The 23,057-nt window shown below is 29.4% G+C and overlaps 3 protein-coding genes across 3 annotated transcripts in view; 1 reads left to right on the top strand and 2 right to left on the bottom strand.

Moving 5' to 3' along the window:
* Nucleotides 1-19,886, bottom strand: LOC135961417 (sensory neuron membrane protein 1-like; the record flags this gene model as incomplete). Its single annotated transcript, XM_065512916.1, has 14 exons — nt 1-183; nt 242-445; nt 516-812; nt 3,095-3,352; nt 4,053-4,194; nt 4,257-4,414; nt 4,478-4,653; nt 10,334-10,355; nt 10,617-10,871; nt 10,936-11,077; nt 11,145-11,302; nt 11,366-11,447; nt 13,159-13,178; nt 19,770-19,886. Coding segments are annotated over 14 exons (2,214 nt in total), but the record flags the coding sequence as incomplete, so codon positions are not given.
* The window catches only part of RpL29 (ribosomal protein L29), a 242,714-nt gene that overhangs the window by 63,829 nt on the left and 155,828 nt on the right, over nt 1-23,057 (top strand). The gene's annotated exons all lie outside the window — the stretch shown is intronic.
* LOC135960210 (uncharacterized) overlaps nt 19,852-23,057 on the bottom strand; it is a 27,681-nt gene continuing 24,475 nt past the window's right edge. The window contains exons 2-3 of the mRNA XM_065511446.1: nt 20,220-20,825; nt 19,852-20,141 (exon numbers count right to left, since the gene is read on the bottom strand). Of these exons, the coding sequence (XP_065367518.1) occupies nt 19,940-20,141; nt 20,220-20,825 (808 nt within the window). The 3' untranslated portion in view covers nt 19,852-19,939. The remainder of the gene's footprint in view (nt 20,142-20,219; nt 20,826-23,057) is intronic.

Genomic DNA, 23,057 nt, shown 5'->3' on the forward strand with positions numbered 1-23,057 from the left:
TTACGTAAAAACTTTTGATTTTATGAGATCCGTAAAACTTTTATCCAAATTCACAGCTTCTTCCACCCAAAACAGAGGCATTACCAAAGGTTTCAACTTGCTCATGACGGGTAACTCCTTAATGGGTTCCACATCCAAATTGAATTGTAAACGTTTGGCCAGGGATAAGGGTGTACCGGAGATCTAAATAAAAATAGAAATTTTATTAAGTTCTGCAGTAATTAATGTTATTAAAATATACAATTTCAAAATCTATATGGATTCCATGTTTCATTTCATCCGGTTGCAAACCCTCAACATCTTGCAACAACTTAGCATCAGCATTTAGAAAATGCGGCATAGAGGCAATCATGGGCGTTTCATTGCACAACGATAAATCCATAGTACCTTTGGCTGGGCAATCGTCGGGATAATCTTTGCAAAAGCATTGATTTTCGGGTTCATTCTATGGAAATATTTTATTCAAAATTTAACTACATATACTATATATTTGTATTTCTTTTGAAATCTTTTACCTTTACATCACCAAAGTCCATGGTGTATCTTAAGGCTGGCAAACCATTGTATTTAACTTTCTTTTGATATTGGGGTCCTAGCGAACGACATAGATCCGCTGAAAATGTCCACAACCCTTCACTGGGTTTCATAAGGGGTGCAAATATTGTTGAATCTGTTCCTTTGAATTTATTACATTCCTCACCGGGCCAAACGTTTAGTTCATCATCTCCATCAAACTCTAAGACTTGACCCAACATACGATTGTTTTTGATGCCACGCGAGACTTTAAAACGTCCAGCGTCACTGTGATTACTCTGGATAAGGAAATATAGTTAAAAATACTGTACCAAAGAAAGATTTTTTAATATATTTCTTTAGAAAATTTTAAATTACCGCGCTAAGATCGATAGATTTAATTAGAAAATCTTTAGCTAGCGATAGATGTACTTAGGAAATCTTCACTTAGCGATAAATGTCTTTAGGAAATCTTCAATTAGTGATAGATATCTCTAGAAAATCTTCAGTTAGCGATAGATTTCTTTAGGAAATCTTCATCCACCGATAGATTAATTTAGGAAATCTTTAGCTAGCGATAGATTTCGTTGGGAAATATTTAGGAAATCTTCAGCTAGCGATAGATTTCTTTAGGAAATCTACAGCAAGCGATAGATTTATTAGGAAATCTTTAGCTACCGGTAGATTTCTTTAGAAAATCTTCACCTACCGATAGATTAATTTAGGAAATCTTTAGCTAGCGATAGATTTCATTAACAAATCTTCAACAAGCGATAGATTTCTTTAGGAATCTATAGCAACCGATAGATTTATTTAGCACAACTTTTGCAAGTGATGGATTTCTTTAGGAAATCTAACTATAGATTACTTTAGAAAATCTTCTACTATCTCTCGATTTAGGAAATCTTGAGCTGGCGTTAGATTTCTTTAGTAGTTCTTCTCTGTGAATAAAACCTGTTATCATTCACTTTAATTGAGTAGGGAAATTTATGGGAATTGGGTAGAATTTGGTTATTTTTCTCACAAAAAAAAAAATTTGCAAAAATTAAATAAAATCAAAAATGTACATCGATTGTTGGTCGACACTTTACGTTTTAAATTAATGAACGAACAAGTTAAAAATTTCAAAAAATCAACAAATTTAAAATCAATTTGTGGATATTTTCTAAATTTTAAAAAAAGGGTTGATGAAATACTCATTATTATTATACCCTTCACCTTCGTGAGAAGGGTATATATAAGTTTGTGATTCCGTTTGTAATTTCCACAATATAATTTTCCGACACTATAAAGTATATACATATATTCTGGATCCTGACTGTCTGACTGTCCGTCTGTCTGTTGAAATCAATTTTCTGAAGCCCCAGATATTTTCGATATCAAAATCTTCAATAATTCTGTCAGACATGCTTTCAATAAGTTTCCTATTTAAAATTTGCAAAATCGGTCGACAAATGGCTGAGATGTGAAGAAAAAACCAGGACAACCTCGATTTTTGACCTATATCTGGATTACTAAGTCATTAATATAGACATCATGGATATCTAATGATAGATATTTCAAAGACCTTTGCAACGACGTATATGAGACCATAGTAAATAAAAATTTAAAAAACAAAAAATTTTTTTTTAAAATTTAAAAAAGAAAAAATTAAAATTTAAAAAAAAAAAATTTAAAATTTAAAAAATATTAAAATAACAATTCGAAAAGTTGTTTTTTTCCAAAAAATTAAAAAAACAACTTTGGGAAAACAAAATAAATTTTGTTTACCTAAAAATATTTAAAATTTGTATTTTGAAGTATAATTCGGCACAGCCGAATATAGCTCTCTTACTTGTTATACCCTTCACCTTCGTGAGAAGGGTATATATTAGTTTGTCATTCCGTTTGTAATTTCCACTATATAATTTTCCGACCCTATAAGGTATATATATTCTGGATCCTTATAAATAGCGGAGTCGTTTAAGCCATGTCCGTCTGTCTGTTGAAATCAATTTTCTGATGACACCAGATTTCTTCGGGATCCAAATCTTCAATAATTCTGTCAGACGTGCTTTCGAGAAGTTTCCTATTTAAAATCAGCAAAATCGGTCGACAAATGGCTGAGATATGAGGAAAAAACCCGGACAACCTCGATTTTTGACCTATATCTGGATTATTAAGTCATTAATATAGACAATATGGATATCTAATGATAGATATTTCAAAGACCTTTGCAACGACGTATATAAGACCATAGTAAGTTGGACCGACAATGGGTTAAAATCGAAATAATATTTTTTAACCCGAATTTTTTTTTAAAAAACAAAACAAATTTTTTTAGAATTTAAAAAAAAAATTTAAATTTAAAAAATATAAAAAAAATATTAAAATAACAATTCGAAAAATAGTTTTTTCCAAAAAATTATAAACACAACTTTGGAAAAACAAAATAAATTTTGTTTACCTAAAAATATTTAAAATTTGTATTTTGAAGTATAATTCGGCACAGCCGAATATAGCTCTCATACTTGTTTTTATTTTATTATGTAGCATAAGGCATTAAAAATTGTTCTTTATCACATATTCCATATTAACTTACCGCTCCCAAAAGGGAAAATTTAAAATGTGTTTCATTGATTTGTCTAGCACCTTTAACAGACCCCGTATGAAAATTTAGACAAATAGCGCTAGCAGCAAAACTGTCACTATCCGAACAATCCACATCGAAACCTCTATAGAAAATATCCATAAATGGGGCTTTAATAAAGGCACTTGTAGGTTTAAAAATATCCTGCAACCCTTGGGCAATCATTTCGAGCATGGCGGCTTTTTCACGTTTAATAGAAATGGCTACAAACTATATAAAAATGAAATCTTTCTTATTGGACATTTCAATATACACAACTACATGACCCTGTCTGTAAACTGAATCCGATTAACTTTTTCACTTTTAAAGGAACTGTTGAATTCTTTATGTCGAATTCATTTGATTTACTTTTGCACGGAAAAACTGGTGACAACCGAAATTACAGCGAATCGAACGAATCAGAATCAGCCCTAATGATCGGATTTTCCAGATATACATACTGCAAAATTTTAGGTGGAGAAATACTAATTTGATTGTTTCAATAGCAATTAATCGCTATAAAGTTTGAAGACTTTCACAATTATAGCCTTCCAGAAATTCGAAAATAATTATTTACTTTGTATGATAGGTTCCACGTCCACTAATTCGATCAATTTTCAACTAAAGTCCGTATAGTGATATGAAATTGACTCGTTACAGTTTAAATACTTTTACGATTATAGTTCCTCCTTCCCATTTTTGGTTAAACTTCATGTAATGATAGGAAAATGATTCGTATAAAGTTTAAATGTTCTGCAGACATTCGAAAATAAATATTTACTTTTTATGGGTGGTGCCACGCCCATTTAGATTTGATGATATTTAATATTATATTAGATTTATAGAACAATAAAATGTCCATTTATTCCTTTTAGAAAATTACACATTTTGAAAAACGAGTCAGTTTACAGAACAGACTAAATTATTAAACCTGTATTAAAGGATGAGGCATAGTAACGATTTCTTCGCCACTTAAACCCAAATCGTTTCTTAAAATGAATGTATTGCGCATATTGAATTCCACTGCATCTTCTTCCTCAATATCTGCTATATCGTATTTATCTTTCCATTCTCTAAAATCATTTTATTTAATTTGAAATAAAACTTAACTTTCTTTTATTAATTCAAACTTTACTCAAACACAAATGGCCCCACTTCATTTAACTTGGGTTTATCACCATTTTCAACATCTTTCGGATTTGTGACATTGAAAACATAAATGGAAAACATCACTGGTATTGGAAATTCCTGCCACATTTGTCGGGTCTCCGAATTGGGTTTTAAATTAATTTCCTATAAAATTTTAACACAATTTTATTTAAAATTTTAACTTTAACCGAGCATATTTTAATTTACTTTTTTAATCATTATTTTCATTAACTTGGGAAATCCGAGAATACTTATTACGGCCACCGATATTAGTACCACACAACAAATTGCCAAACGTTTATAGATTTGTATTGGCAATAGTAACAATATCATTTTGAGTTTATTTATTTTAAATGTTCTAAGAAATACTAAGCCTTTTTCAGCTATTTTTTATGACTTTTATATGAAAATATGAAAATGTTATATTTATACACTTAACTACACTTTTAGTTAATTTCTTTTAAAATTTTAATAACTATTTTGGTTGTATTTGGTAGGAGCTAAGTTTCTCAATATAAACAAATTTTTAATTGGGGTTGTTTGTTGTTTTATAATTATTTAATTAAAGCCTTAACCCTATTTGTTTATCTAATGTTTCATATGACCCAAAATACCTAAACTTTTTGGTATGATCATTTTCTTTTAATTATATGTATTTTTTCTCTCCTCCTCTAAGGAATTTTACATTGAAACAAGTAAGAGTGCTATATTCGGCTATGCCGAATCTTATATACCCTTCACCTTTGTTGTGGATGCATTATTATTTTTTATAATTAGTATATATGTATGTACTTTCCCCACTTTCAGCGTACAGCATCCTAAATTTATCAAGAACACAAAAAACAACAACAACGCCAAACGAAACAAAACACCAAAAGAAAAAACAAAAACAAAATACGCAAGGCAATGAAACCAACACACATCCAAACATACGTTTAATTGTATAAAAAACAACAACGCCAAAAGAAACAAAACACAAAAGAAAAACAAAATACGCAAAGCATGTATGCACATTCAAACATACGATTTGTTGATTTTTTGTCAAAAAAACCAACACACAACCAAACAAAAGTTTAGTTGTATAAAAAACAACAACAACGCCAAAAGAAACAAAACACAAAAAAAAAACAAAATACACAAAGCTTGCACATCCAACCATACGTTTTGTTGTTTTTTTGTCAAAGCATGCAATACATTATGTTTTTTGATGAAATTTTCAGAGGTTGTCTCGGATTTTTGCTCATATCTCCGTTATTTATGGACGGATTTTGCTGATTTTAAATAGCAAAATTCTCGAAAGTATGTCTGACAGAATTGTTGAAGATTTGGATCCCGGAGATATCTGGGGCCTTCAGAAAATTGATTTCAACAGACAGACAGACAGACGGACAGACAGACAGACAGACAGACAGACAGACAGACAGACAGACAGACAGACAGACAGACGGACATGGCTTAATCGACTCCGCTATCTATAAGGATCCAGAATATATATACTTTATAGGGTCGGAAATGAAAAATGTAGAAATTACAAACGGAATGACAAACTTATATATACCCTTCTCACGAAGCTGAAGGGTATAAAAATAACACTTTATAGATGTAGAAAAGTACAAAATTCATTTCGAACTTATGTAAATAACTAAAAAATTAATAAAAATATTAATCAAGAAAAGCGTTCAACAAAATAACCACTAATATTAAAAAACCAGTTGGATATAAAAAAAATATTTTAATTTTCCTACTTTTTCAAAAAATTCGAACTTAAAAAAAATCTGTTTCCTATAAATTTTTAAATATAATAGAGTATTTTATAATTTTTATATAAAAGTATGAAAATTAAATAATTTCGAAATTAATTTCGAAAATTCGAACTTTAGATAAAATAGCCAAAAATCAATTATAGACTGAATTTAAGACAAAATTTATGGATTTTTAGAAATTTTTAATAAGTTCGTATTTTCGAACATCTTAAAAATCAAAATTATCAACTGTTTTTTTTATAATTGTTTAAATATAACAAAGAACTTTATTAATTTTATATAAACATATTGAATTGAATACTTATTAGAGATTTTCGAAATTTATTTCGAAATATCGAATAGCTGGAAATCAATTTTAGAGCTAAACAAGTAAGAGAGCTATATTCGGCTGTGCCGAATATAATATATCCTTCACCAAATTATACTTCAAAATACAAATTTTAAATATTTTTAGGTAAACAAAATTTTTATTTCTAAAGTTTTTTTTTTTATTTTTTGTAAAAAAAAATATTTCGAATTGTTATTTTAAATATTTTTTTAATTTTTAAAAAAATTTTTGGTTTTTTAAATTTAAAAAAAATTTTTTGTTTTTTTAAATTTTTTGTTGAAAAAAAAAATCGGGTTAAAAAATATTTTTTCCGATTTTGACCCATTGTAGGTCCAACTTACTATGGTCTTATATACGTCGTTGCAAAGGTCTTTGAAATATCTATCATTAGATATCCATATTGTCTATATTAATGAATAGGTCAAAAATCGAGGTTGTCCTGGTTTTTTCCTCATATCTCAGCATTTTTTCTGGACCGATTTAGCTGATTTTAAATAGGAAACTTCTCGAAAGCATGCCTGACAGAATTATTAAAGCTTTTGATCCCGAAGATATCTGGGGCCGACTCCGCTATCTATAAGGATACAGAATATATATACTTTAAAGGGTCGGAAAATTATATTGTGGAAATTACAAACGGAATGACAAACTTATATATACCCTTCTCACGAAGATGAAGGGTATAACAAGTTTGAAAATTATAAAATTGAACTCTATAGTCGACATTAGACTAGAGCAAACTATATACGACTAACTAGTTTACTCTTTGATTGACTCTATAGACTACTCTTTGGTTGAATTTATAGTCGACTGCATAGACGACTCCATTGCCGACTCTTTGTTTAACAAAATTGAATTAAAAATATTTGACTTTTCTAATTTGTTGGTGTCTACTTTTAAATATTGTAGGTGTGAACACATACGCTACATATGTTTATTCTTATATTTATTTTAACCATAAAAGGGTTAAGTATAATTATAATTCCTTCATTATTTATTTATAAAGTTAGTAAGTATGTAAAATAATTACTCTATTAAGTATGCAATTCGAAATATAAACCTAAAGACATATTTTTGATTTCTGAAAGGGAATGTAAGGAAAAAAGTTTCAATGTTTTTCATGGAAAATTCATCAGCTTTTTTTAATTGAACAAACCTTTTTTGAAGAAACTGTGAAAATAACTTTTAATTGTGATTTATTTGTAAATTTCTAGGTCAAGTACAAAAATTCATTATCGTAACTAAATTTATTGCCAATTTTTTTTTTATTATATTTCAGAAACCAATTTATGACTTCTTAAAAATGTTTTATTCGAAATAATTTAGTCCACCTAGAGCAGGGGTTGTTACAAGATTTTGCTTCACGGGACCCTTCACGCATTTCATTGAAAGAACATCTATCATAAATCATCAAAACTTTTCAAGAAAAAGAATTTCGAAGTTGACATAGAAGAATTGCGATTTAAATAACCAAATTTTTGTCATCCCACCTAAAATGTTTCAGTTATAATAGAAAAATATCGTCATTTAGACTGAAGAATTTTATTAACAATTAAAACTAGTTTCTCTGTATGACAAAAACTGAAGAATGTTTATTTAAAACAGCAAAATTAACATTTGATTGAAAGGTTTATTGAATTGTTTGATGAACAAAACATTTAAAATATGCCATAAGTAGCTGTAAAATCTAATAAATGCAAATATATATAAGGTTAAAATATGCAAAAACATGCACTAAAAAATCAAAGCCAAAATTCTTCAAATGTTCTGAAACGAATAAATACCTAATGCATACATTTGCATGATTCTGGTTACCCTGGTAATAATATTAGAATTCTTCTAACATTTTTCATTAGGCACATCTAGTCGTATGATTAATTAATTTTTAATACTAATTTGCTAAAAAATAAAAATAATTACTCGCCAAGTGTACCAAGTGCAGATTATAGTCCAAGTTGAGTACTTCATTACCACTTTTTATACTCACCATTAAGAAGAGATAGAGATATATTGATTTTGTCATTCGAAATATTGATCATAGAACCAAAAAGTATATATATCCTGGGTTTCTAAGACGATCTAGCTATGTCCGTCCGTCTGTCTGTTGAAAACACGATAGAACCAAAGAACCTAGCTGGATAAATATTCCACAAATACTCCCTAATGATAAGGTTTCTATCTGTCCATTATTTCACCTAGCCCGCTGACGAATTTCCCCCTGGAATACTGTTTGAGCAGTCATAAATATGTTGATTATGCGACAATCTTATTAAAAGTTTGCACAAATTAGTTCTAAGTAATCTGAAATTATACTGTAAGGTATGGCGAAAATCGGGCAACATTTATTCCTAGTCTCAATGGAAGGCCCCCAAGTTATATAAAGTTATTTTTTTTTCAACTTTTGTGACGATCAGTCCATAGTTGATCCTACCCCACATTAACCCATATATCAGAAAAATAATTTATATATAATAATATTAACATAAATTTCGTGTATGTAAGTAATTCAAAGTGTTAAGAAATTAATCAAATTCTGTACAGTTCGCACCATAACTGATCTAAGTCCTCATATAAAGCCAAAACCACATACGAGGGTCCGCGACTTTGTGAATTTCCCAGCTCTTAATTGAAAAGCCGACACTGCTCCTGTTAACAGGCATCTGTTAGATGACTCCTGTCAAAATGTTAACAAGCTGGATCATTTAGTTTGTGTTTGACAGCTATTGGTAGCAGACTACCTCATGACTTGGAAAAAGTGAATTTCGTTTGCTCTTTAAGCATTATTTTTTGTGGAAAAAACCCATTACTCAAACCAAGGCTATGCTTGGTAAATACTATGGGAACTGTGCACCCTCAATTTCAATGGTAAAAAGTGGTTTACTGAATTTCGTCGTGGCCGTACAAGCACGAATAAGCCTAACATTCCAAATGCCCAGTTGAGGTCTCTACACCCGAGACAATTGGTCGATCGGAGATTGTGGAAACCATAGGCATTTTACATGGCGCAGTGGTTTAAATTTTAAATGATCACTTGGATATGAGAAATCTTCAAGAAGATGACTGCCGCGTTTGATCAAAATCGGGTGCGCAAAAGTGTACAATCACGAAATGCTCACATTATTCTCCGGATTTAGACCCGAGTGACTATTTCTTGTTTCCAAACCTGAAGAAATGTCTCGGAGGAAAGAAATTTGACTCCAAAGATGAAATAATCTCACAAAAAATATCTATTTTGATTACCTCGAGAAATCTTATTTTTAGGAAGGGAAAAAAGTTAGAGAAACTTTGGGCAAAGAGCATAGAGCTAAAATTAGACTATGTTGAAAAAAACAAGTAAGAGAGCTATATTCGGCAGCGCCGAATCTTATATACCCTTCACCAAATTATACTTTAAAATACAAATCTTAAATATTTTTAGGTAAACAAAAGTTATTTTATTTTCCAAAGTTGTTTTTTTAATTTTTTGGAAATATTTTTTTTTCGAATTGTTATTTAAAATTTTTTTTTTTTAAATTTAAAATTCGGGTTAAAAAATATTTTTTCCGATTTTGACCGATTGTAGGTCCAACTTACTATGGTCTTATATACGTCGTTGCGAAGGTCTTTGAAATATCTATCATTAGATATCCATATTGTCTTTATTAATGACTTAGTAATCCAGATATTGCTCATAAATCGAGGTTGTACTGGTTTTTTCCTCATATCTCAGCCATTTGTGGACCGATTTTGCTGATTTTAAATAGGAAACTTCTTAAAAGCATGTCTGACAGAATTATTGAAGATTTCCGGGGTCTTCAGAAAATTGATTTCAACAGACAGACGGACATGGCTTAATCGACTCCGCTATCTATAGCGATCCAGAATATATATACTTTATAGGGTAGGAAAATTATATTGTGAAAATTACAAACGGAATGACAAACAACCTTCTCACGAAGGTGAAGGGTATAAAAATGATGATCACAACCTTACTTGTTTGAAATTGGAAAATACCCTAAATTTTAAGTCAAGAAATTTATAATTTTATAATTAAGTCACAAAATATAAATTAAATTGTAAAATACTATGATGAAGTCCTCAATCAGGTCGACCACCAACACTTAATCACAAAGGGAGTAACTTTATGCTGAAGCACAGTGTTTTACTTAGTTTTAAAAATTTAGCCGTAAGGTTCATTTTGAAATTATTTTTGTTGTTGTATAATTATTAGGTTTTCAATTCATGAAAACAATAAGCCAAAATATTTCACACTCACCGCTGACAATAGAGAAAATTTAAATAACGTCTCGTTATACTGAACACCTCCCTTTACGTTTCCCGTATGAAAATTCAGACAAATGGCACTGGCAGCAAAATTATTACTACTACAATCCACATTGAAGCCTCTATAGAAAATATCCATAAATGAAGCTTGAATAAAAGCACTGCTTGGTTTGAAAATCTCCTCCAAACCTTCTGCAATCAATTTAAGCATGGGAGCTTTATCGCGTTTAATGGAAATTGCCATGATCTATTTATGAAAATAATCAATAATTTTTAAATTAAATATAAAAAAAAATTGACCAAGTACAAACCTGTATTAAAGGATGAGGCATAATGACAAGTTCCTCACCACCTAAGCCCAAATCCGGTCTAAAAATAAATGTATTACGCATGTTGAACTCTACAGCATCTTCTGCATCAATATCTGCTATATCGTATTTATCTTTCCATTCTCTAAAATCATTTGTTATAATTTATATAAAGAAAATTATTTATTTTTTTATTTAAAAATTTATCCTACTCAAATACAAATGGTCCCACTTCTTGCAATTTGGGCTTGCCACCCTCTTCCACTTCTTGATGATTGGTGACATTCCAAACGTAAATGGAAAATTTTATAGAAATTGGAAAACTTTCCCACATTTTGCGTGTTTCAGAATTGGGTTTTAGATTTATTTGCTAAAAATTTTTACACAAAAATTGTATAATATGAAATAATTTATATTTTCTAATTCACTATACTTTTTTAATCATTGACTGCATTAATTTGGGAAATCCCACACCAGCTATTACACCAAAAACTACTAAAACACTGCACAGAATAAGTAGATTTTTATATAATTTTTCCTTCATTATTTGGTAAGCAAAAGTTATTTTCTTAGCGTTAATAAATATTATGAGAATTTTGAAAATGTAACTAGCGTTTTCAAAGAAGTCTCCGCTTTTTATATTCAAAATAAAAGGGTTAGATTAGAAAAAATCTTTATTAACATTTATATATAATGTCCACAATATACATATGTTAGTACATATTTATTTAATTGTGCGGTTGAATTTTAAAATTTTGAGGCGTTTTTGTTAATATTTTTTGATAATGTGTTACTACATCACACATTATCATATTCGTATCTCACAAAAAAAAACATTTATATTAAGGAGACCTTAACAAAAAAGTTTTATTTATTAACAACTTAATAAAGTTTATTTTATTTTCAAATGGCATTTTTACTTTTAAATACAAAATTTACAAAAATTTTCTAAATACTACTCAATTCCTACGAAATGACTATCTGTCCTTTTGTGAATCCATACTTTGGTACTTTTGAGTATTGAATACTCATCTTTTACTTTAGCAGCTGTTTATTTTGAACTTCGGGGCCAAAAAATAACCGTGTTGTACCGATATTGCTAATATGTAATAATATACCTTTTCATAATTTTGTTACACTGAATTTTCCATGTAAAGCCGAGCCACTCTAATATACATTTTTATAATATGCGGATGATTGTTTACAATACTCCTTGTCGGACTTTTACCTAGATACTTATTTTAAATTAAGTTATTTATGAAATAATAATTTATGTTTCAATCATCACCACATACACGCTATTGAAAATAAATCAAAACAAGCATACTGAATATTTACCCTATAAAGAAGTGACCAATTTAAATCCGTACGCACTGTAGTACTCATAACAACGCTCAGTGGTATGAGAATAAAAAAATAGGGAAATAAATCTGTAACTTCTAAACCTTACGCCGATTTGAATGAAATTTTACATGCGCAAAGAAGAAGTGTAGTCGAGTTTAAGTTTTGAATTTGGACCTCATAAGCCCACCAGGAGCAGGACCAGGGGTTCCCAAAGTAGGACACCTCGGGTATATTAAATTTTTAAAATGATCCTATTTCTTCGTTTGTGTTCCGATTTAAAAAAAATTACACATACAGAATCTCCTCGTCGAGCACTTCATAAAAATAGCTATCAATTATCGCTTATATATTTGAAGAGTTAAGCTTCTCAGACATGTTTTTAAAGAATTTTCAGAATTATATATAAAAAGAGAGTTTGGAAAAGCGATTGCTGTCATTTATAAGATATCACACATCTGACACAAAGTTTTAGACAAGTTGTCATTACTCAATGACAAGTTGTCATTACTCAAATACAACTATGAAGTGGTATAATGAGAATAATATTGATGTTAAATCAATTAAACAAATTACCCAAATCTTCGTACAATCGAAATATATTGTTAAACGTAAATTGAAAAAGAGTGGAGGTACAGTAAATAACCAGATTTTGATGAGAAAAAAGTGGAATAAATATGCTGGAATAACGGTAGAAGTGGGAAGAAAAGTGGTGCTCTTATTAATAGGAGGCATAAAAAGAAAAGCCAGAAAATTTATTTGAAATAAAGATACATAAACCTACAGTTATATTTTTTTAAAAGCATAATAAATTGCCTTTAATTTCATGTATAAAATGTTAACATACGTTGTTTCATTTAAAAGTTATGCTCACTTTAATCCGTAGCGATTTTAAGTGGCCACTTCTTTATCCTTCACCAAACTATACTTCAAAATAAAAATTTTAAATATTTTTAGGTAAACAAAAATTGTTTTCCAAAGTTTTTTTTTAATTTTTTGAAAAAAAAAATTTCTAATTATTTTTAAATTTAAAATTTTTATTTTGTTTTTTAAATTTTTTTTTAATATTTAGTGAAACAAAAATTTTGGGTTAAAAAATAATTTTTCCGATTTTGCAATTAATTTTAAACATATTTGTACAAAACAGATCATTTTCTTTTGGGTTCTGTGCCCCTAGAGATAAAACATATTTAAATTTAACAAAACCTAAGTTTAAATTTAGTACCGTTTTTAATCAATATTTTCCATCCTTGAACTAACTACTACTAAATGTACAACAATGTCTTAATATTTAGCAAATACACAAACCATTTGTATAACAATGTTAGCACAAGATGGCGCTGTATAAACTATGTTTTACAGTAAATTAGAGCTGTGTAAGTGAAGTGATTTCCAAATTAATTACAAAGAAGTGAGTGAACACAGAAAAAACAAAATAGGACACAAAATATTTTAGTCGAAAAAGGCCTCTGGGTGCTAATATTCGCATTCTTAATCGAAGTAAATGCTTGTAGCTTTCGATTAAAAAATCCGCAAGCCTGTATTATAAACTTGTATACATTTTATTCATTATCGAATAAGGGAATCCCAAAAATAAGTATTCACTCGTATATGAATACGAGAATTAGCCCTGAAGCAATTACAGAATAAAGTCTTTATTTCCCTTCAACTATTTTTGAAAGGGTCTAAATTTTGTTTGAAAGAAGTAGAAGTAAATTTTATGGTAGCTAGATGAAAATATGGAAAAGTTAATTAAAGAACAATTTAAATATTACTAATAAATTATCCGCTTTCAATTGGTTAAAATAAATAAGTTTATATTTAATATCGATCAATAATTGTAACTAAAGCTAATAACTTTTTGTTATATACAATCGAAGATTGATCATATTTTTATTTAATTTCAAATCGGGGGGATTTTTAGACTTTAGAAACAAATTTTATTTAAATTATTTAATTATTCTGTCAATTATTTTAGTATTCCTTCCAACGTTGGCAGTCAAGGCGAATTATAGGTAACAATATCGGTATTGAATTTGTTTTTATTTCAGTTTCGATTCGAAATAGATATATAAAGGTATTATGGTTAACTTAACTAAAACATTCAAACAAGTTGAATATTATCGAAGGTTGGATACCGATTCGAAACGGTTACGATAATTCGGATTATTTCACTGGCGGTATTTTAGCGGTATCGGTAAATTAGATTATTTCGGTAACTGTATTTGAAATGATTAAAAAGTTTCCATTGATTAAATATAGGGTGTCATAGGGGTTATTATATTGTATTTTTAATTTTCCATATTTCAATAAATTCAATTAATGAAATTTTTGTAACGGTTAATTTCAAATTAACAAATTTTTTCAACTAAAACAAGAAAAATATTTTTTATCGTTAAAATTCATATTACAAAAAAAGTAATCCTATTAAATAAAATTTAGGTGAGGGGCGAAGGCTTTAAATTCCTATTTATGTATGTATATTTTAAATAAACTAATATTCGTTTATTTAATTTTTTTATAAATCACTTGAATTTAGCTATAAAATTAAAACTCTTTTTTTATATTTTCTTTCATGACATCAAAAGTTAAACACTTTTCATATTAATTTTTTATTGTTTAAAAAAATTAAATTAAAAAAAAATTCTATAAAAATTTGGCATACAAAAATTGTTTTAAATATATTTACATAAATTGACAAATAAAACAAATAGATCTTAAATGACATAATGAATTATATAATAATAATTTAATATGTTAATATTTACAATTATAAACTTATACAAAAAATATAAATTATATGTTTGATATTTAAAATACATTTACATATATATTAATTACTATTATGGCTTTTCAATTTTAACCTAAACATTAAGCACATGAACTTTAGTATTTTAATATTTTCATTGAAGTTTTTCATTTAGAGAATTTTAATTATTTTATAATTGGACCACATTAGAGGAGGTGATTAACACACTGACATACATGCAACTTTCCCTGCAGCCCATGAAACTGTTTCTGCATTGTTACTGATTAAAATCATCACTGTTTACCCATCAATCTTCCTGCAAGGCTTTTAACTAGCGAACTTAGGAAGAGCATTTTTGGTAGGTGCTAATCGACATGCTCCGGACAACAATTTACTTTACGTGTGAAATTACTATTGTCTAGTTTAATTACCATTTAAATTTCTATTATAATTTTCTGAAATTCAAATGAAAATTTCTTAAATATATGTAAGTGCTACCTTTAGAACTACAGGGTTTGCCAGTATGTATGTCGCTTGAAATGATTATTTGGATGGATTACTTTATTGTATAGTTTTATTTTAGTATTGTACAATAAAACTGGAGTGAATGTAGAATTTTGCTTTAATTTTTATGAGGAATTGTTTGACTTTATTGTGTGTGACTTAAAAAATTGTATATTATACGAATTGAAGCTGAAAGACCTTGAAAGACAATTTTGCATGGCCGAAGTGATGTTTGAACGCCATAAATGAAATTAATTTGTCACCGAATCATTGCTTGCGATGGAAAATGGATCTATTACGATAACCCGAAGCGTAAGAGTTCTTACGTGAAGCTTGGCCAACCCGTCGGTATCAACACCAAAGCCAAATATCCATGATGCTAAGGTAATGCTCTTTTTTTTTGGTGGGACCAAAAGGGTCCTATCTATTATGAGCCTGTACCGAACACAACTGATTCGTTTGAAGCGAGAAATGAAACTATAATATTCCATCACGACAACACTTGGGCAAATGTTGCAATATCTTTTAAAAATTATTTAGAATGAAGTGGTTGGGAAGCTTTACCTCACCCGCTTTGTATTACAGACCTTGTCCCAACCGACTACTATATGTTTCGATCGATTCTCTGAAATAGGTACGCTTTACTTTGGAACAGATTATCCGATATTGGCTTGATTCGTTCTTGGCCTCAAAATATGAGCAGTTCTTTTGCCTCGGAAACCATATGTTAACAATGGCCAATACTTTGAAAAAATTGCACAGATGTTTCAAAATAAAATCTATTTTAAGGTCTTACACCCAATAACTTTAATACATATTAGGGATATTCTTTTTTATGTTTATAATTTAAACTTTATATAAATAACGGGTATGCTGGTTCTACTAATAACAATTCGTTGAAAAAAGTTTATTAAAATTATGTTTTTTACTCCTGTTTGTTGCAATTGATCCATAATTATAACACAGTGCAACATAATCTAAATAAATTTAGAGGCTTTTTAAACCACTACACAATTTTGATGTATTGTGGATTCAGTAGTACAAATATGGTCCAAATTTTAAATTCTATGGAGAGTTTTTTTAAAAAAAAATTTTAAGTAAAAATGTGATTTTTTTAGACTTATCTTCACATAGTTAATTAAATAAACTTAGAAAAATTTAAATTGATTTAAATATCCTTTAATCCGTTCATATATGGCGTTTTAATCGGCTCAGTAGTTTCGCTGTTATAATAACAAATTTAAGCAAAAAATAAATTTTTTACGTGAAAATAGCTAATTTTTTTTGTTTTAAAAAACTCAAGAAAAATCGAAAACGGCAGAAATTGTTCAGGTTTATTGCTTAAACCCAAAGCCTCTCATATAATAGCAAAACGGAAGTTGTCGAGTTCAAGTTCTGAACTTGGACTTCATGGACGACCAGAGGCGCGGCCAGGGTCCCCAAAATAGGAAACCTCGGGTATATTACATTTTTAAAACGGTACTATTTCTTCGTTTGTGTTCCGATTTTCAAAAAAAAAATACATCTATATAATCTCCTTTTCCAGCACTACAATAACCGTATCGTAGCTGTCAATTATCTCTTATTGGAGATATTCGCATTTGAAAACTAAATTTTCAAAATTTTTACCCACCCGACTTCAGTTTTCTGATAGCAGCGGGTACAGATATTTCCCGATTTTCTCCATTTTTCTCTATAATTAACAACAAATGTATATGTCAAATAAAAAAAAAAAAATTGTTTAAAATTCATGACTGAGTCCAAAGTTATATGCATCGAGAGAGGTCATGTACTCTCTCCTCATCTAGAATTGTTCTATGGACTGTTGCCATTAAATAATTCTTTTTGTATTTTAATGTGAAAAATTTTAAATATAAAAGACAAAAATTGGTTAAAAACTGTTAAAGTTATTAAAAATTCTTTTCGTAGCATTAACGTTAACCTACCCAGTAGTTAAGCAAGTAGCCAATGTATCTCTTATAGACAGTAATTGTCACTAATCTATACTTGGCAGACTCCAATTTATATAATTTGGGACATTTGCCACGTATGTACTCTTTGTAGTCCAGAGAGAAGTCAGTTGGTTACTTTATACATCCCATGTCTAAGTAATCTAGAGTGAAGACAATTGTCACTTAAGTGTCTCTAAGTGATCAAGAGTGTAGTCACTTTAAACGTTTATTTTATACTGCACTTGTTTGTGAGTATTTCGCACAAACTGGTTTTATATTGTACAAATTGTGCTTATATAATTCTCATACAGTTTATTTTCTGAATAGCGACCCTATAATTCTGAAAGGGCATGTTGAGTAGATTTACTGGTCTGATTTACAGTGGGTCAAAGTTTTAATTTTTTGATCGAAGGGAGAATTATACTAAATGAAATAAATATTGTAAGTTAATGTCTCAGAGAATTCTTATTGTCAGAGTTATATTGTGGAATTTTTGGGGATAATTTTTGTGGAATAAATTAACCGTCTATCTCCTCTCTTTAGGGGTCAATTTGACCCTTATTTCGAGAAAATCAAAAAAAAAATCGCCAAAAATTCAACTATAATCAGCATGAGCTGAAACTTAAAATATAAATATTCCCTAAGGAGATCTACAAAAAACATCCATACATATGAAAGTTATCTCTTTTAGTTCAAGAGATATTTAGGTTTATTTATTTATTTATTATACCCTTCACCTTCGTGAGAAGGGTATATATAAGTTTGTCATTACGTTTGTAATTTCTACATTTTTCATTTTCGACCCTATAAAGTATATATATTCTGGATCCTTATAGATAGCGGAGTCGATTATGCCATGTCCGTCTGTCTGTCTGTCTGTCCGTCTGTCTGTCTGTCCGTCTGTCTGTTGAAATAAATTTTCTGAAGACCCCAGATATCTTCGGGATCCAAATCTTCAATAATTCTGTCAGATATGCTTTCGAGAAGTTTGCTATTTAAAATCAGCAAAATCGGTCCACAAATGGCTGAGATATGAGGAAAAAACCAGGACAACCTCGATTTTTAACCTATTTTTGACCTACATAAGTATATCTGGATTACTAAGACATTACTATAGACAATATGAATATTTAATGATAGATATTTCAAAGACATTTGCAACGACGTATATAAGACCATAGTAAGTTGGACCTACAATGGGTCAAAATCGGAAAAAAAAATTTTTAACCCGAATTTTTTTTTCACAAAAAAAAAATTGAAAAAACAACTGGATAAAAAAATAAATATTGTTTACCTAAAAATATTTTAAATTTTGAAGTATAATTTGGTGAAGGGTATAAAAGATTTGACAGAGCCGAATATAGCACTCTTACTTGTTTTTTATTAATTCTGATCGATTGTTTTTTTGGTTTTTAAGATATAGAGGGCCTACGGAAATTCGTAATTTGTTTTAAAATATCATCTATATTTGCGATAAAATTTCGTATATAATAAAATAACTTATCTTTACTATAACTAACAGTTATATTAAAGATAATTTTAAATGAATTTGGAAAGTTTTATTAAAATCGGACCACGTTAATCCTTATGTCGTCAAGGTCAAAGCTCAAATTTTGCATTATTTGGAATTTCTAATAGAAAGATAGCGAAATTTAATCGAAATTAACCCCTAAACAAAACCAAACACAAACTGCAACCGTTTTGCTGCAGATACACCTAGAGTCTCTGGCGGGAATCGAACCCGCACAAAAATATATTGGGGTCAACATTACCGTTTTATTGATAACAGTTTCTTTAAGTCCCTGCAATCAATTATATTATATAACTGTATTAAAATAATTAGTTAAAATGCTACTGTAAAAAGTCTTTATATTAACATTTTAATCCATTACTTTGTTATGTATTATTTTGCTAGGAAGATATTTAGAGAGAATGTAAGTTACTCTATGTAATGTATTGAAAATTAGTGGCAGATTTTGAAAAATGATTTTAAAATTTAATACATTAACTGTTCTGAAGAATTAATTTTTTTTTTTAAATTCCAAATTTCCTATACAGTTTTGTATAAAAATTAAAAAATAAATATTGTGTTTTTTTTTTATAAATTTTGGAGTGTTTTAAGTTCCTTTATAATAATTATGTTTACATTTTATTATTTATATTTATATCTAATCGATTTGTACAATTTGGTTAAAAACTTAAAAATAAAAATAAAACTATTAACTAAACAAAAGTTAAAACAATTTTAAACATTTTTATTTTAATTTAAATTTAAAAGGAAAAACTTTTTAAACGTACATATAATAAACTAAATAATTAATTAAATGATAATTTATATAATAAATAATCAATTCTGTTGGTTTTTTTTTTGTTAAAAATATATAATTTTTTTTAGTTTTTTTAGTAATAAAATCAGTCAATTTGGTTCAAAAATTAAATTAAATAAATCTACATCTAAATATTAATCCAGCTCTAAATAATTAAACTCTTTAATTAAGGGTTGTGTCTGGGCTTGTAAATTCTCCATGACTGTACTCATTGCAATGACACTGTGATCCGGCACAATGCCCACAGAGCTGGCTGATAAATTAGGAACTATTGTGGTGGCAGCGGGTCCTGAACTATTAAGCAGATGTGCCACAGGTGGAGGAGAACCATAAACACTAAAGAGATTTAAAAAAAAAGAAAAACAAATTAATATATTTATAAATATAATTAAATTGAAATATTTAATATCATACCTTAGCGAATTTGTGGATCTGTATAGAGGAGGCGGTGTATTCACACGTAATGTACTGTAGGTGGCTGCTTGTGGTGCGGCTGCTGTCGGATGAAACAGCAAACTCATGCCAGCACATTCATTTAATGAGGTTAAATAGGAGGGTGGTGGTGGCCGATGTTGAAACTCTGGATATAAATAATTACTACCCATCAGACGACTATTACAATACGGACTATTACAATTTCTACACATTTCCATGTGTCTGTAGCAAGGGCATTCATCAACATCATCGGGTAAACTCAAGCGCCATATTGCCCCAGATATTACCAGCAACGAAACACCAATACCAATCATCAATAGAGCAGCACTTAGATACTGTGTCGAGTGTTCGATGAGGCCGGTCGAACCCAATACAATGCCACCCAATGTACAGGCTACACCGCCCAACGCCAAAATACCAATGACAAAGGGTAATGAGGGCCGGGAAAACCATTTGCGAAAACTCAAACGTATAGGTGGTGTAATACCACCTCCAGCTGGCACGACTGCTGCAGTCGCGTTGGTGGTGTGCAAGTTTAAGGGATTTTCAATACCAGCAGTTGTTGTGGCACCATCAAACAAAGATCTAAAAGTAAAATAAAAAAACGAACAATTTGTAAGTATTTTACGTCAATAGTTTTGTGAATATAAAGTAATAAAAGGCTCTTAAGAGTGCTTTAATGAGTTTAATTGGGTCAATTTTCCGGTAATCTGTTTTTGGTTTTTATTTATACATTATTTTACATATAACATTTACGTTTATGTCTGTAGGTATTAAAATTTAAGCTTTAGTGTAATAATTATATGAAACTGATTTTCTTTTCAAATTTATTTATATTTTACATAATGTAAATAACAGATTTTTAGTACATTAAGGTAAACTAATCAAATATTAGAACATTATGACAATATGACAATATGACAAGATAGGATACCTCATGAATCGAAAAATATGTTGTAAATTATGTTTTATTTTTTAATTTTGAGAATTGACCAATTGTTTAAATGTTGTAAAATCCACAGATATCATAAAAATAAGTAAAATTTCGTCTAAATTACAAAAAACATACGGAAGAAATATATGAATTTTACTCCCCCATATTCTAATTCCCAATAATAGTAAGTTAGATAGATGATATTTACAATAGATCTTGACAATAATGATTGTTGATGACGCCCTTGGGAGGGTAGAGAAAGAAAATTAATTTTCAATTGTATTCTTTGAATTATTTCTTTCAAATTATATGAAAAATAATAAGTTTAAAGAACCCTGGAACATTTTTAGAACTTCTTCAAAAACTACGAGTTCTAGAACGACTATAATTAGAACCACTTCTGATTATTTTATAGCTAGTGATATCGCAACCACTTCAGGAACCAGTTCTGTGTAATGGAAGTATAATTTCTATGTTATTCAAAGAAGTTTTATGGAATATTGTGTTAAATTGAATAAAGATACATCGAATCTTTTTCCATTAATTTTTTAACAAGATTGTACGGTGTGCATTTTTTAAATTAAAAGTAATAAACGATACTTGTATTCAAGGATCGATAAGCATGATTTTTGTATGGATATTTTTATAAGTCATTAATAGTTTTTATGTAATATAATAGAAGAAGCAAAATAATTTTCTTTACTGCTTCTCGGGACTATTGTAGACTATTGTGTATCAATTTTGAACAAAAACCATTGATTAAAGAACTAGTTCTGGAACAGATCTTAACAAGAGCTAGTTCCTAGAGTGACAATACCGATTGCTCGCCAAAGCTTCTGGTGAACGTGTTAAATCGTTTTCAACGTGAGAGAGATGGTTTTTTCGGTTCAGAAGTGGTAATATTTACACGGAAGACAAATAACGCCCAGGCATTACTCCATGAAGATTGTTGTTAAACTCAACTAGAGCTTGCTAAATCATTGGGAGCTACTCAAGCAGCAATTTGAAAATGTTTGCGAGCAGCAGGATTCATCCAAATTGAAGCCTAGAAAACTTGAAAGACGATTTTGCATGTCAGAAATGATGTTTGAATGCTATAAAAGAAAATCATTTAACCCTTTAATGCATATTGTTGCCAATTGTCTACATTTTAGTTCCACTTAATTTTATACAAACATAAGCTTGATACTAATTCAGATTCTCCTTCAGCAAAATCAAATGGAGTACGAATAGTTTCAGCTAAAGAAATTCTAAATCAAACTAAAGCTAAAGGAAATATAATAAATAAAAATCAACTAAATATTTGATACTTTATAGAAAAATAAAAGTAAAAATCATGCATTTAAGGGTTAAGCACCGAATTATTTGCGGTCAAAAATGGATCCATTACGATAACCCGAAGTATAAGCGATCATACGTGAAGACCGGTCAACCAGCCGAATCGACACTAAAGCCAAATATTCATGTCGCTAAATTAGTGCTCTGTATTTGGTGTGAGCAAAAGGGTTCTATTTATTATGAGCTGCTGGAATCTGTCCAGACTATTGTTCCGAAAGCAACTAATTCGTTTAAAGCTAGCATTTGCCGAAAAACGCCCAGAATATTCGGCCAGACATGAAATCCTAATATTCCATCATGACATCTCTAGGCCACATGTTGCAATACCTGTTAAAATCTATTTAGAATGAAGTGATTTTAAAGTTGTCCAGACGTTGCCCCGTTCGATCGCTTCAGAAAGCTCTCTCTGGAATACGCTTCACTTTGGAACAGAGTATCAGAAATTAGGTTGATTCGTTCTTGGCCTCAAAAGCTGAGCAGTTCTTTTGGCTCGGAATCCATATGTTGCCAGCAAGATGGGAAAAGGTCATAGCTGACAATGGCCA

The sequence above is a fragment of the Calliphora vicina genome, chromosome 5 (assembly GCF_958450345.1).
Source record: "Calliphora vicina chromosome 5, idCalVici1.1, whole genome shotgun sequence".
In the NCBI taxonomy this organism is placed as follows: Eukaryota; Metazoa; Arthropoda; class Insecta; order Diptera; family Calliphoridae; genus Calliphora; species Calliphora vicina.